Here is a 14,650-nt window from a genome sequence, read left to right on the forward strand (position 1 = left end):
ATAAGCCCCTACTGGTAATACAGTGATTTGACAAAACTACAGTAAGTGACACATCATTGGAATCAGAGTCCTTGTCTTTATATTATTCTGATGTTTAATTATGAGGTAAACACTTAGTGACAGAACCCCATTAATTCAGAAAACCCCAGCATAGGTATCATAAATGTTACTTGCTCTTCATCAACTCTGACTTAAGCCAAATTTGTGAGACTTTTCAAAGCTTGTGTGACAATATTTTGGCATAAAAGCTTTGATGAATTGGGACCAGAGTATCCTAACGTCCACATATCTAGATGTCATGGGTGACAGACAGTCATGTGGTTTCTTGCCATCAATGGTCACAGCGTCTGGCTGCGCAGAATGCTCTCTGACTTTCTATTATTTGTGGTGTCGGTATTCATTGGTATAGGGAGCTTTCCTGCTGGATTCATCTCTCTCCCTTTTAGACCCAGCAGGAGCTCGACTTCCCCCCAGCTGTTGATGATCAGTATTCCGTTGGTGCTTAAATACTTCTTCCTTCCTTTGGATTGTGCTGGTGATATTTTTAGTTCCTTCAAGCTGAGATTGCAAGCAGGTGGCTTGTTCTCCTCTGTGGTATTGTGGCTGAAAGCTCTGCTGAACTCCATCCTGAGTCATCTAATGATAAGTAGTTCATGCTTTTTCCCGTGTCCCCCTTATGTCTTCTATAGTTGTTTAGTGGGGTTGACAAAAAGCTCATCCCATCTGTTCACTATTTAGGGCCCAGCATTAGTGATACCTAAGGTCAGGTATCTGGCTCGGCGCATAGATGCGTAACCTATTTAGGATGGTGAGGGACACTAGAGACCAGCAGTAGGTTTGGTAAGGGGTCACTATCTTCCTAGACAAAGGGTTTCCCTTCCATTCCCTTTCACCATGCGCTTGGTGCTTCCCCGTACCTAGCGTAACACTAGGATGCAATGTGATTCAATTCTCCCCTCACTACTTTTGTGGGAAATGTCTACACTTCTGCCTCAACTCCAGAGTTTCTGAGACAAAATCATCACATCTAGACAATAGAGAAAGCCAGGCATGAAGAATATATATTTACAAGCATTTATTAACAAAACAACAAGATTTGAAATGCAATTATATACAATGTGATATACTTAAGAGTTCCTATCTCCAATCTGGGGCTGCGCTTTTTAGTAAATAAAGTATAGGGCAACCTGAGATTAGTGAATTATCTAAATATAATCCAGTATCAAAACCTTTCACAAATGTTCCTAAAGGCTCTCGAAATGCCCAATTTACTAGCAAAGTTGAGCCTGAATTTCATTTCTCCGTGTGTAGAGCGGGATCCCACAGATCTCTGCGGCTGCTCTAAGCACAAGACATTGCTCTCTCAACTAATCCAGCGCGGTCACATACTTTTATAAGATTTTACTGAACTGCTTAAGAAGGATGCCGCAGCGCTGGGGTCGTAGAACCCACACTTTCACTGTGAGAGTGATCACTGAGGGTTGTGAGATCTCGAAATCTTGAAGGTTTCTTTTGGGGGACATTAGGGACACTTTTTAAAATTATCAGAGGAATTTAGTGAAAGAGGGTGGTGCCTGAAACGGTCAGACGATTCCCAATAATTTGTACCCTATTATGATGTGATTTTGACTATTGTAATTTTTTATTTTTACTATTTGTTAACCAATGACTGTATTTTTTGGACTTTGACAGATTTTCCCCCCAAAAAAATGTGTAGGAAAGGGGAGGTGGGGGTGTCTCATAGTCCGAATGCTCCTGACTGTAGCTGGAGGGGTGGCAGATGAGGAGTGGGTCACAGGAGGCAGGAACCGGCGTCGGGGCTAAAGAAAGTGAATATTCACTGCTGCTCACTCCCATAATCCAGTCTACCTCTAGGTACTAAAGTCGGCATCTAGGAAGGGGCAGAATTATGGGCATGGGGAGCAGTGACTATTCCTTCTCTTTAATAGTGGGCACACATTATCACCCAGGCGCTAACTTAATGCTGCGGCTGTGTGATCACGTGTGTCTATTAGAGAATGAATATTCACTGCTCCCCAAGTCCATAATCCCGGATGTGGGGAGCAGTGAATATTCTGCCAGCTGATGTCCGCGTGTAACTGCAGGTGCATGGCAGTGACCTCATGCGATGCGCCGTTTACACACTGAATTCACTTGCCAGCATCAAAGAAAACACCGCACTCTGGAGGAGCAGAGGGATGGTGAGTATAATCATTGTTTTATGTCTGCAGTGTGATGAGGGACATATATACCAGGATGACAGCAGGTGCACACACATCATTGGTGCAACCTGCAGCCCAAGAGCTAAGGGGGCCCATTTTCACCAGTAAATACCAAGATGGGGATTCTATATACCAGGATAAGGGAGGACATATATACCAGAATGGGCCTAGGATGGGGATCATATATACCAGGAAGGGACCAGGATGAGGGCCATATATACCAGGATGATGGCCATATACAACCCTTGGCAAAAATTATGAAATCACCTGGCTCTGAGGATGTTCATTCAGTTGTTTACTTTTGTATAATAAAAGCAGATCACAGACGGCACAAAACTATAGTCATTTCAAATGTCAACTTTCTGGCTTTAAGGAACACTAAAAGAAATCATGAAAACATAATGTGCAGCCAGTAACAGTTACTTTTCAAGACCAAACAGGGGGAAAAATTATGGAATCCCTTGATTATAAGGATAAAATTATGGAATCATGAGAATCAAACAAAAGAACATTTCAATACATCGCTAGTATTTTGTTGCACCACCTCTGGCTTTTATAAACAGCTTGCAGTCTCTGAGGCATGGACTTAAGGGGGCTTTACACGCTGCGACATTGCTAATGCGGAGTCGTTGGGGTCACGGAATTTGTGACGCACATCCGGCCGCATAAGCGATGTTGCTGCGTGTTACACCGATGAGCGATTTTGCATCGTTGCAAAAACGTGCAAAATCGCTCATCGGTGACATGGGGGTCCATTCTCGATTATCGTTACTGCAGCAGTAACGATGTAGTTCGTCGCTCCTGCGGCAGCACACATCGCTATATGTGACGCCGCAGGAACGAGGAAGCTCTCCTTACCTCTATGAGGAAGGAAGGAGATTGGCGGGATGTTCCGGCCACTCAACTCCGCCCCTCCGCTTCTATTGGGCGGCCGCTCAGTGACGTCGCTGTGACGCCGCACGGACCGCCCCCTTAGAAAGGAGGCGGTTCGCCGGTCACAGCGACGTCACCGGGCAGGTAAATATGTGTGACGGGTCTGCGCGCTGTTGTGCGGCACGGGCAGCGATTTGCCCATGTCACACAACAGATGGGGGCGGGTACCCACGCTAGCGATATCGGGACCGATATCGCAGCGTGTAAAGTAGCCTTTAATGAGTGACAAACAGTACTCTTCGTCAATCTGGCTCCAACTTTCTCTGATTGCTGTTGCAGATCAGCTTTGCAGGTTGGAGCCTTGTAATGGACCATTTTCTTCAACTTCCACTGAAGATTTTCAATTGGATCGAGATCCAGACAATTTGCAGGCCATGTCATTGACCTTATGTGTTTTCTTTCAAGGAATGTTTTCACAGTTTTTGCTCTATGGCAGGATATATTATCATCTTGATAAATGATTTCATCATCCCCAAACATCCTTTCAATTGATGGGATAAGAAAAGTGTCCAAAATTTCAATGTAAACGTGGGCATTTATTAAAGATGCAATGACAGCCATCTCCCCAGTGCCTTTACCTGACATGCAGCGCCATATTATCAATGACTGTGGAAATTTACATGTTCTCTTCAGGCAGTCATCTTTTTATTGTTTAGCTTTTCTGTATGTAAATCTCATTTCCTTTAGGCGGTTTCTAACAGTTCGGTCACAGACATTGACTCCAGTTTCCTCCCATTTGTTCCTCATTTGATTTGTTGTGCATTTCCTGTTTTGGAGACATTTTGCTTTAAGTTTCCTGTCTTGATGTTTTGATGACTTTTTTGGTCTACCAGTATGTTTGCCTTTAACAACCTTTCCATGTTGTTTGTATTTGGTCCAGATTTTACACAGCTGACTGTGAACAACCAACATCTTTTGCAACATTGCGCGATGATTTACCCTCTTTCAATAGTTTGATAATTCGCTCCTTTGTTTCAATTGACATCTCTTGTGTTGGAGCCATGATTTGTGTCAGCCCACTTGGTGCAACAGCTCTCCAAAGTGTGATCACTCCTTTTTAGATGCAGAATAACGAGCAGATCAGGTATTAGTTTTGGGAATGAAAATTTACAGGGTGATTCCATATTTTTTTCCTCAGAATTGAGTGATTCCATAATTTTTCCCCCGTTTGGTCTTGAAAAGTAACCATTACTGGCTAGCACATTATGTTTTCATGATTTTTTTTTATTGTTTCATAAAGCCAGAAAGTTACCATTTGTAATTACTTTAGTTTTGTGCCATGTCTGTGATCTGCTTTCTTTAAACAAAAGTAAACAACTGAATGAACATCCTCAGAGCCAGGTGAGTCCATAATTTTTGCCAGGGGTTGTATACCAAGATGAGAGCCATACATAACAGGATGAGAATCATGTGTACCAGAATAAAGGCCATATATACCAGAATGACGGCCATATATACCAGGATAGGACAAAGATGGGAAACATATATACCAGGAAGAAGGACATATACACCAGGATGATAGACACATAAAACTGGAAGGGGCCGAGGATGGGGGACATTAGTACAGAATTGGGGGATATTACCCCCATAACAGTGTCAGCAGCAGATTTCTCCCATAACAGTGCGACATGACTACATTTTTTGCTTCCATTTTTTTCCTATTTTCCTCCTAGGTGTGTCTTATTGTCATAATAATACAGGAAGTTTAAAAAGAGAGACATTGGTGCTTTCCCTGACCAATTCTTACTTGGACAATTGATTTTTGGATAAAACCCTTTGACTCACGGTAAATCATGATGGCTTCTCCCATGTGACTCCTCTGACAACAGGACCTGATTAATGATAAAAACATTTGCCAAATTCTGAATGCAAGAATGGCTCCTCTACTGTGTGGGTTTTCTCATGGTCGACAAGAATTGATTTGCCACTTAAACATTTCAAATATTCACAACATGAAAAAGATTCCTTCCCTGTGTGGCTTCTTCAGATGTTTAATGAGATCCGATTTCTGAGAATAACATTTTCCACATTCAGAACATAAAAATGGTTTATCCCGTGTGAAGTTTTCTATGATCAACAAGATATGATTTCCTAGTAAAACATTTACCACATTCTGAACATGAAAATGGCTTCTCCCCTGTGTGAAATCTTTGATGTATAACAAGATCTGATTTCTGAATAAAACATTTCCCACATTCTGAACATGAAAATGGCTTCTCCCCTGTGTGATTTTTCTGATGTCTAAAAAGGTGTGATTTGTGAATAAAACATTTCCCACATTCTGAACATGAAAATGGCTTCTCCCCTGTGTGAGATCTATGATGCGAAACAAGTTCTGATTTCCAAATAAAACATTTCCCACACTCTGAACATGAAAATGGCTTCTCCCCTGTGTGATATTTCTGATGCGAAACAAGTTGTGATTTCTGAATAAAACATTTCCCACATTCTGAACATGAAAATGGCTTCTCCCCTCTGTGATTTTTCTGATGTCTAACAAGGTGTGAATTCTGAATAAAACATTTCCCACACTCTGAACATAAAAATGGCTTCTCCCCTGTGTGAGATCTTTGATGTTCAACAAGTTCTGATTTCCGAATAAAACATTTCCCACACTCTGAACATGAAAAAGGCTTCTTTCCTGTGTGAGATCTTTGATGCCTAACAAGTTCTGATTTCCGAATAAAACATTTCCCACACTCTGAACATGAAAACGGCTTCTCCCCTGTGTGAGATCTTTGATGCCTAACAAGATCTGATTTCCAAATAAAACGTTTCCCACATTCTGAACATAACGGCTTCTCCCCTGTGTGAATCATCTGATGTCTAACAAGATGTGATTTCCAAATAAAACGTTTCCCACATTTTGAACATGATAATGGTCTCTTCCTTGTGGGAGCCATTTCATGTTCCACATCCCTGCTGTAACTTTTATTTTGCTTAGAATTCTGGAATAAATGGGAATTTTGGACTTGTTTGAAAATATCAGATGATAGTTCTTTCCTTTGAAGGGCTGGAGGTATATCTGGGACAACAGCATGCTCTTCATATGTATCATGTGTGATACTTTGATCGTCTGTTTTCAATTCTGAAGATAGTAGAGGTCCATCTGAACTCCCGATACAGTCATCTGCTAAAAATAAACACAATTTTATTAGATTACAATTGCATTAGAAGAGGTCTGGGGGCACAAGATGAAAACATCATTCTCCCTCTGTACAAATCACTCGTCAGACCACACTTGGAGTATTGTGTGCAATTTTGGGCGCCGGTGCTCAAGAAAGACATTACTGAACTTGAAAGGGATCAGAGGCGGGCTACTAAAATAATAAATGGAGTGGGTGCATTACAAAACACGGAAAGGTTATCAAAATTAGGTCTATTTACTCTAGAAAAGAGAAGACTTAGGGGAGACCTAATAAATATGTACAAATATATCAGAGGGCCATATAGAGATCTCTCCCATGATCTGTTTGTACCAAGGACTATGACAAGAACAAGGGGGCATTCTCTTCGATTGGAGGAAAGAAAATTCCTACATCAGCATAGAAGAGGGTTCTTCACGGTAAGAGCAGTGAGGCTCTGGAACTCTCTTCCTGAGGAAGTGGTGATGGCCAACTCACTGAATGAATTTAAGAGAGGAATGGATGCTTTTCTTGTTAGCAAAAGTATAGAAGGTTATAAATAGCATAATCTTACAGGTAGATAGAAGAGCGACCTAGATTATTAGAGGAATGGGTGGGCTGCAATACCAAGACAGGTTATTAAACTTGGGGTTATTTAGTTTGGAAAAACAAAGGCTTAGGGGGGATCTAATCACAATGTATAAACATATGAGGGGACAGTACAGAGACCTTTCCAACGATCTTTTTACACCTAGGCCTGCGACTGGAACACGGGGGCATCCGCTACATCTTGAGGAAAGAAGGTTTAATCATAATCACAGATGAGGATTCTTTACTGTACGAGCAGTGAGACTATGGAACTCTCTGCCGCATGATGTTGTAATGAGTGATTCACTACTAACATTTAAGCAGAGCCTGGATGCCTTTCTTGAAAATTATAATATTACCAGTATGTATATTAGATTTTATGACAGGGTGTTGATCCAGGGAACTAGTCTGATTGCCGTATGTGGAGTCAGGAAGGAATTTTTTTTTCCCCATTGGAGCTGTTTGACACATTGGGGTTTTTTTTGCCTTCCTCTGGATCAACATGTTAGGCTACGAGTTGAACTAGATGGACTTAGGGCGGCTTTGCACACTACGACATCGCAAGTGCGATGTCGGTGGGGTCAAATCGAAAGTGACGCACATCCGGCGTCACTTGCGATGTCGTAGTGTGTAAATCTTAGATGATACGATGAACGAGCGCAAAAGCGTCGTTATCGTATCATCGTTGCAGGCTCCGACATTTCCATAATGCCGGTGCCGCGACAGGTACGATGTAGTTCCTCGCTCCTGCAGCAACACACATCGCTGTGTGTAAAGCCGCAGGAGTGAGGAAAATCACCTTACCTGCCGCCGGCGGCTATGGAAGGAAGGAGGTGGGCGGGATGTTTACATCCTGCTCATCTCCGCCCCTCCGCCGCTATTGGCCGCCTGCCGTGTGACGTCGCTATGACGCCGCACGACCCGCCCCCTTAGGAAGGAGGCGGGTCGCCGGCCAGAGCGACGGTCGCAGGGCAGGTGAGTGCATGTGAAGCTGGCGTAGCGCTAATTTTCGCTACGCCAGCTATCACAACATATCGTACCTGTGACTGGGGCGGGGACTGTTGCGTGCGACATCGCAGCATCGGCTTGCGATGTCGCAACGTGCAAAGACCGCCTTAGAGTCTCCCTTCAACCTTAAAAACTATGAAACTATTAGTTTTTAATGATATCTTCAAAATATTTTTTTTTTTAAAACCATAACATTAAAAATTAAATTAGGAAAAAAAATTCTGAATCTGTTTTTCAATTTCGAGATCTAAAGCCCGCTTTACACGCTGCAATGTATCTTACAATGTGTCGGTGGGGTCACGTCGTAAGTGACGCACATCCGGCATCGTAAGTTACATTGCAGTGTGTGACAGGTACGTGCGATTGAACGTTAAAACGTTCATTGCATACACATCGTATCTGTCTCTAGAATTGAACGTGTGGTTGTTCAATGTTCCCGTGGCAGCACACATCGCAGTGTGTGACACCCCAGGAACATTGAATAGAACTTACTTGCCTCCCACGGCTGCCGCCGATAATGCGGAAGGAAGGAGGTGGGCGGGATGTTTACGTCCCGCTCAGCTCCGCCTCTCCGCTTCTATTGGCCGCTGCCGCGTGACGTCGCTGTGACGCCGATCGTCCCTCCCATTCCAGGAAGTGGACGTTCGCTGCCCACAGCGAGGTCGTATGGACGGGTAAGTACGTGTGACGGGGTTTAATTGTGTGTGTGGCATGTTCAACAAATTGAACGTGCCGCACATACGATGGGGGCGTTTCAAATCGCATACGCTATCGTATGCGAAATTGCAGCGTGTGAAGCGGGCTTAAGAGTTACATTTTCGTTAATTCAGACCTCCCATTCCTGTCTGGAATATATCTTTCCAGTAGCACCAGTTCTCTGGAATGTGCTACAGGACATCAACTGAGTGATTGTCACAATGTGACTGCAGGATAACAAGGGACAGGGGGCTCCTATACTTTCCCTCATGCTAGGGGACCCGAAACTATTCCTAACCTCTGGACTACCACTGAAGGTGGAGATGTCGGCATCCTGTGCCTTACTATTCTCCTGACCAGATCCAATCTGTTATCCCTCCAGGGAAGAAAGTGGCAAGAGTATGATGGAAACAGATTAAGACAGATGGGAAAACCAAAATTCAGACACACTGCAAACTCACAGAAATAGGCAATGAGAGACTAAGGAGAAATCAAGAGGAGGAAGGCAGCAACAACAAGGGTTAACACCACAACCGTTCACAACCACCAGTTAGTCTGTTTCAAAACACCCCACCAGACCAGTATAGGTAAACTATAGCTGGCATTAATGGAATAGTCCAGCCAGCATATCCTAGTGGGAAGCGAATGGCACTGGCTCCCCTACAGCATGTCATCAAATACATTAACAAGCAGCTCAGCAGAGATTAACTTTTGCTAGCCTGCTTAAGTCTGTGGTTTGCCTACGTCTCCCTGTGCTGCTCACAGACATCAGAGGAGTTAGCAGGCAGAGTGCCAGAATCTAGTTTCCACAGATCCTGACGCCGCCATGACAGTTAGAAAAACCTGCACAAATCTCCTTGTAAGGGTAAGTTCACACAGTGCGTTTTCCGCAGCATTTTTCGAGTGCGTTTTTGCTCAGAAAATGCTGTGACATTGCTTCCCCAGCAAAGTCTATGAGTTTTCATTTTTGCTGTCTGCACACAGCGTTTTTTTAGCTGCGTTTTTGTGCTGCACACAAAAACGTAGTATGTCAATTATTTTTGCGTTTTTCACTGCGTTTTCCACCCATTGAGTTCAATGAGATGTTCAAAAATGCAATGAAAAACGCAAATTGCAAATATAGCTGCTTTTTAGTGCGTTTCTATGACTAAAAGCGCAGCTATAAACGCAAGGGGTGGGTAGTAAAGTGACATGTACAGGAAGAGGATTCCTTCTGTCAGTAAATATAGAAGCGTGAATCCTCCCGGTACTGCCACCGCTGCTTCCACCTCCAGTCCTGTGCATGTCTGCTGCCGTGCGGCGCCATGTCTGGGCGGAAGGTGGAAGCAGCTGCAAAAACAAAAGTGAACAGTAGAAAAAAAAATGTCATACTCACCTGTCTGCAGACTCCCGGTGCCATGTCCGCTCCCAGCTCCTCTCCCGGTACCGCCGCTCCGGCTGTGTGCTCTCAGGCACATCCGATGGATGCAGGACCTGCTGCTGATCACCTGATGCAGTCACCTGACGCATCAGCTGATCGTAAGTCTCGCGGTGACGCCGGCGCCCGGCCGGCTTCACCTATCAGCCGATGCCGTCAGGAGACTTCATCACTGATTACCGGCAGCTCCTGCAGCGATCGGACGGGATCAGACTCCGCTCCATTTTCTGGGGTGGCTACGGACTGCAATTTGCAGCGGGGGTGCCCAGAAGCATGGGCACCCTGTACTACGGATTCCAATCCACAGCTGCCTAGTTGTACCTGGCTGGACTCTAAAATTGGGCGAAGCCCACGTCATTTTTTTTTTTTAATTATTTCATGAAATTCATGAAATAATTAAAAAAAAAAAAAAAAGGGCTTCCCTATATTTTTGGTTCCCAGCCGGGTACAAATAGGCAGCTGGGGGTTGGGGGCCGCCCATAGGTGCCTGCTGTACCTGGCTAGAATACAAAAATATGGTGAAGCCCACGTCATTTTTTTATTTTTTTGGGAGGCAAAGGGCGGCTTTGCACGTTGCGACATCGCAAGCCGATGCTGCGATGTTGCACGCGATAGTCCCCGCCCCCGTCGCAGGTACGACATCGTGTGATAGCTGGTGTAGCGAAAATTATCGCTACGCCAGCTTCACATGCACTCACCCGCCCTGCGACCGTCGCTCTGGCCGGTGACCCGCCTCCTTCCTAAGGGGGCGGGTCGTGCGGCGTCATAGTGACGTCACACGGCAGGCGGCCAATAGCGGCGGAGGGGCGGAGATGAGCAGGATGTAAACATCCCGCCCACCTCCTTCCTTCCGCATATCCTACGGAAGCCGCAGTGACACCGGTAGGAGATGTTCCTCGCTCCTGCGGCTTCACACACAGCGATGTGTGCTGCCGCAGGAGCGAGGAACTACATCGGACCGTCTCGTCAGCGTAATTATGGATTACGCCGACGCTGCACCGATGATACGATTACGACAATTTTGCGCTCGTTAATCGTATCATCTAGACTTTACACACTACGATGTCGCATGCGATGCCGGATGTGCGTCACTTTCAATTTGACCCCACCGACATCGCACCTGCGATGTCGTAGTGTGCAAAGCCCGCCAAAAACTCCTGCATACAGTCCTGGATGGAGGTTGCTGAGCCTTGTAGTTCTGCAGCTGCTGTCTGCTCTCCTGCATACACTATTGGATGGAGCATGCTGAGCCTTGTAGTTCTGCAGCTGTCTGCTCTCCTGCATACACTTGTGGAGAATGAAGAACATATTGAAGAAGGAAATGACATCAGACCTTTTTTTTTTTCCAACAATCTTTAATGGCATTGTTCACTAATAAAAAACGCATAAAAACTCAGTGAGCTAAAACGCAGCCAAACGCAGCAAAAAATGCACCAAATCGCGGTAAAAACGTGCGTTTTTGCCGCGGGTGCGTTTTTGTGCATTTTTTGCCGCAGAAAACGCACAAAAACGCAGCGTCAAAAAAATGCAATGTGTGAACCTAGCCTAACATTGAGCCACAACAAACAATTTCAAAGAGATTTTTTCGAAGACAAAAATAAAATAGTTAGGGATATATGCCGGATATTTAACAGGGTTGTCCGGGACTGTAACGTTGATGGCCTATCCTTAAGGCCCCATCACACACAGAGATAAATATTTTTCAGATCTGTGGTTGCAGTGAAATCATGGACATATTGTTCCATTTGTACACAGCCACAAACCTGGCACTGATTGTCCACAATTTCACTGCATCCACAGATCTGCCGCAGATTTATCTCTGTGTGTGACAGGGCCTTTAGACTTTGTAACCAAAGCAGGTAGCAGGGTCTTGCGGTCAGTGCAGATAAACATTAGGGCTCCAGTTCATCAAGACCAGTGATGGCCACTGAAAAATTACAAGGACTGGAGTGAGATTTCTGGCATAGGGAACACTGCAGTTTAATACGAATTAGAGAAGCGGTGGCATCACGTCCCCATTCTAGTTAAAGCTTGTTAAAATGGTGTGAACCCTCCAAAACACACACTTTTTTCACAACTCTGTGTTGCACAAAAATGTTTGAGGACTTTTGAAGTGATTTATGCCAGAATTCTGCCATAATTGCTTTGATGAGTCAGGGTCTAGGTGTCAAATCTCCTTCTGTAGGTGTCTCCATTCCTTCCAGGGTAGGTTGCCAGTAGTTCACATTCTCTAAAGCAATACTTTTATTAGAAACTAGCTGTAGTACCCGACATTGCCCAGGATAGTAACTGTCTCACTGTCTCTCTCCCAGTCTCTGTCTGTCTTTCTCTTTCCCTGTCTGTCTCTTTCCCTGTCTGTCTGTGTCTTTCCATCTCTTTGTCCATCTCTTTCCCTGTCTCCGTCTCTTTCCCTGTCTATCTCTGTCTTTCTGTCTCTTTCCCTGTCCGTCTGTGTCTGTCTGTCTCTTTTCCTGACTAAATTGTGAAATGCCAATATTCCATTCAAGGGCGTGGCTGCGCATTTTAACACGCCAACATTCTTCTGAAGTTCTGGCTGCATTTTGGCTTCCAGCCCCATTGACTTTAATAAAACCAAATTAAAGGCATATATGGACCTCATTATGAGAGTAAAGGGCAACAACTACATATGATATAGAGAGGACCAAAAAGTCTTTAAATTTGCCCACATAACTTCATATCCCTAGGTCAAATACTCAAATAAGCACTGCATAGAAAATACAAAATAGTATATTTTATTAATTATCAAAAAACAGTGCACAGGGATAGAAAAACATGTAAAACACAAAGTACATACAGGACAAAGACATATGGTGAGTGGACAAATTCCACACATCCACCCCTAGGTACATATATCAGGGCTCAGAATACAACGGATGGGGTTCCTAAGAGAGTGAGTCCCAACGCTAGCCCTGACTAACTAGGACTTATTTTTCAAGCATTCTCCACAAATCCCGTAAAATCATGCTTGGGCTTATTTTTGGGGTAGGTCTTTTTTTCAGGGAAACAGGGTATTCATGAACCCTCTGTAAATCTTTGAGTTGCCATCATAACGATATCGAGAAGGCAATACAAACAAGCAAAAGAAGCAGAAACAAAGAAAATACAGCTGAAAAAACCCCCAGAAAGTCTAAAAATGTAAACTCAAAATTAGTGCAGAAAGTACATAAGTAGATATCTCTTACTGGATAGAACTGGAGGAAACACATCCTGAGGAACATCGGGATCTTCTTGTTTACAGTCCTGTGGGAGAAGAGGACGGGGACATCTCTCTGGTGTTGTCCTCTTACTGGATAGACCTGGAGGAGACACATACAGGGACTGAATTCATTCCTTACATACAGATAATTATAGGCCGTGTGTATTTAGTCCTGTCTATTACCTGGTGATGTGAGGGGCTGGGGAGCCTCCATCATGACGTCCTTGTACAGATCTTTGTGTCCTTCTAAATACTCCCACTCCTCCATGGAGAAATAGACGGTGACGTCCTGACACCTTATAGGAATCTGACACATACAATGATACCGTCACCCCCGATCCCTTCATAGCGTTACTGTATAATGTCCCAGAATTCCCAGCAGTGTCACCTCTCCAGTCAGCAGCTCAATCATCTTGTAGGTGAGTTCTAGGATCTTCTGGTCACTGATGTCCTCATATATCGGGGGGTGAGGTGGAGGCCCCGTGATTGGGCTCAGGGGTCTTCCCCAGCACTCACTAGAGGTCTTCTTCACTACTGTGTAATCCTGGTTATGGAGAGACACAGTAATAAATCTCACTCCAGACATTTCCAGAGTCCTCACCTCTCCAGTTCTGTCCATCTGTTATTCCCATAGATAAGAATGATGTAATGTGACGTCATCAGAATCTCTCACCTCTCCAGTAAGCCGGAAGAGGATCTCTAGGGTGAGGTGTAATATCCTCTCCGCCATCTTGTCCCTGTCCATATCCATCCTTCACGGGGCAATCAGGAGAATTCTCTTATATAGAAGATCTCCACTGAGAGGATCCGATATTATAAGGACCTGAATGGGAAGGGGATGAGCCGTAAAATACTGCAGATACAAAGGGAGGTCAGATATCACTTGGGTAGGAAAAAAAACTTCAACATAAAATGTGCTATGTAAGTAGTAAAACTGACTGATAAAGTTGCACATTAATTTTATAGCAATATAAACACAATGAAAAGTGATCAATTATCCATATTGCACCTAGAATGGTATCCATGAAAATGTCAGCTCATCAAGCAAAAAAAGAAGTCCTCACTCAACTCCATCGACGCAAAAAGAATAATGTTACCGGTGTCGGGAAATGGCGACACAAACTGATTTTTTTTTTCAAAGTGATTTTTATTCACCACTAGAGATGAGCGAACCCGAAGATCAGTGTCCGGTACAAACATTTTTTAATTACTGCCATACTGAGGACATTCTCCATTTTATCCCTTGTGATAGCATCACTGGTCAGGAAATATATGTTTGTTGCCATCTGCAGCTTTGGATTCTCTCTGGATTTACTAAGTTAGATTCAAGCTGTTTGTACATTTGTATGTATATTGTCAGGCTTGTGTATGTATGTTCCCTGTTGTATTATACCCATGCTGATTGTACATATCTCATTGTTCCTAGTTTCACCAAACACATTTA

At 44.0% G+C, this 14,650-nt stretch overlaps 1 protein-coding gene across 1 annotated transcript; it reads right to left on the reverse strand.

Annotated features, from left to right (window-relative positions):
- Positions 1-4,497: 4,497 nt before the first annotated feature.
- Positions 4,498-14,280, reverse strand: LOC142313144 (uncharacterized). The gene is made up of 3 exons (XM_075352132.1): positions 14,271-14,280; positions 13,193-13,306; positions 4,498-6,288 (listed from the first exon to the last, which is right to left on the reverse strand). The coding sequence occupies exons 1-3, from the start codon at positions 14,278-14,280 to the stop codon at positions 5,204-5,206; spliced, it is 1,209 nt and encodes a 402-aa protein (XP_075208247.1). The 3' UTR covers positions 4,498-5,203.
- Between the last annotated feature and the right edge of the window lie 370 nt (positions 14,281-14,650).

The sequence above is a fragment of the Anomaloglossus baeobatrachus genome, chromosome 5 (genome assembly GCF_048569485.1).
Source record: "Anomaloglossus baeobatrachus isolate aAnoBae1 chromosome 5, aAnoBae1.hap1, whole genome shotgun sequence".
Classification (NCBI taxonomy): Eukaryota; Metazoa; Chordata; class Amphibia; order Anura; family Aromobatidae; genus Anomaloglossus; species Anomaloglossus baeobatrachus.

What these genes read in the sequence shown, in the direction of transcription:
- LOC142313144 (XM_075352132.1), bottom strand. An exon ending in GTTTCCTCCAGTTCTATCCA is followed by an intron (nt 6,289 to 13,192) that starts GTAAGAGATATC and finishes GTTTATTTTTAG; the next exon opens with CAGATGACTGTATCGGGAGT.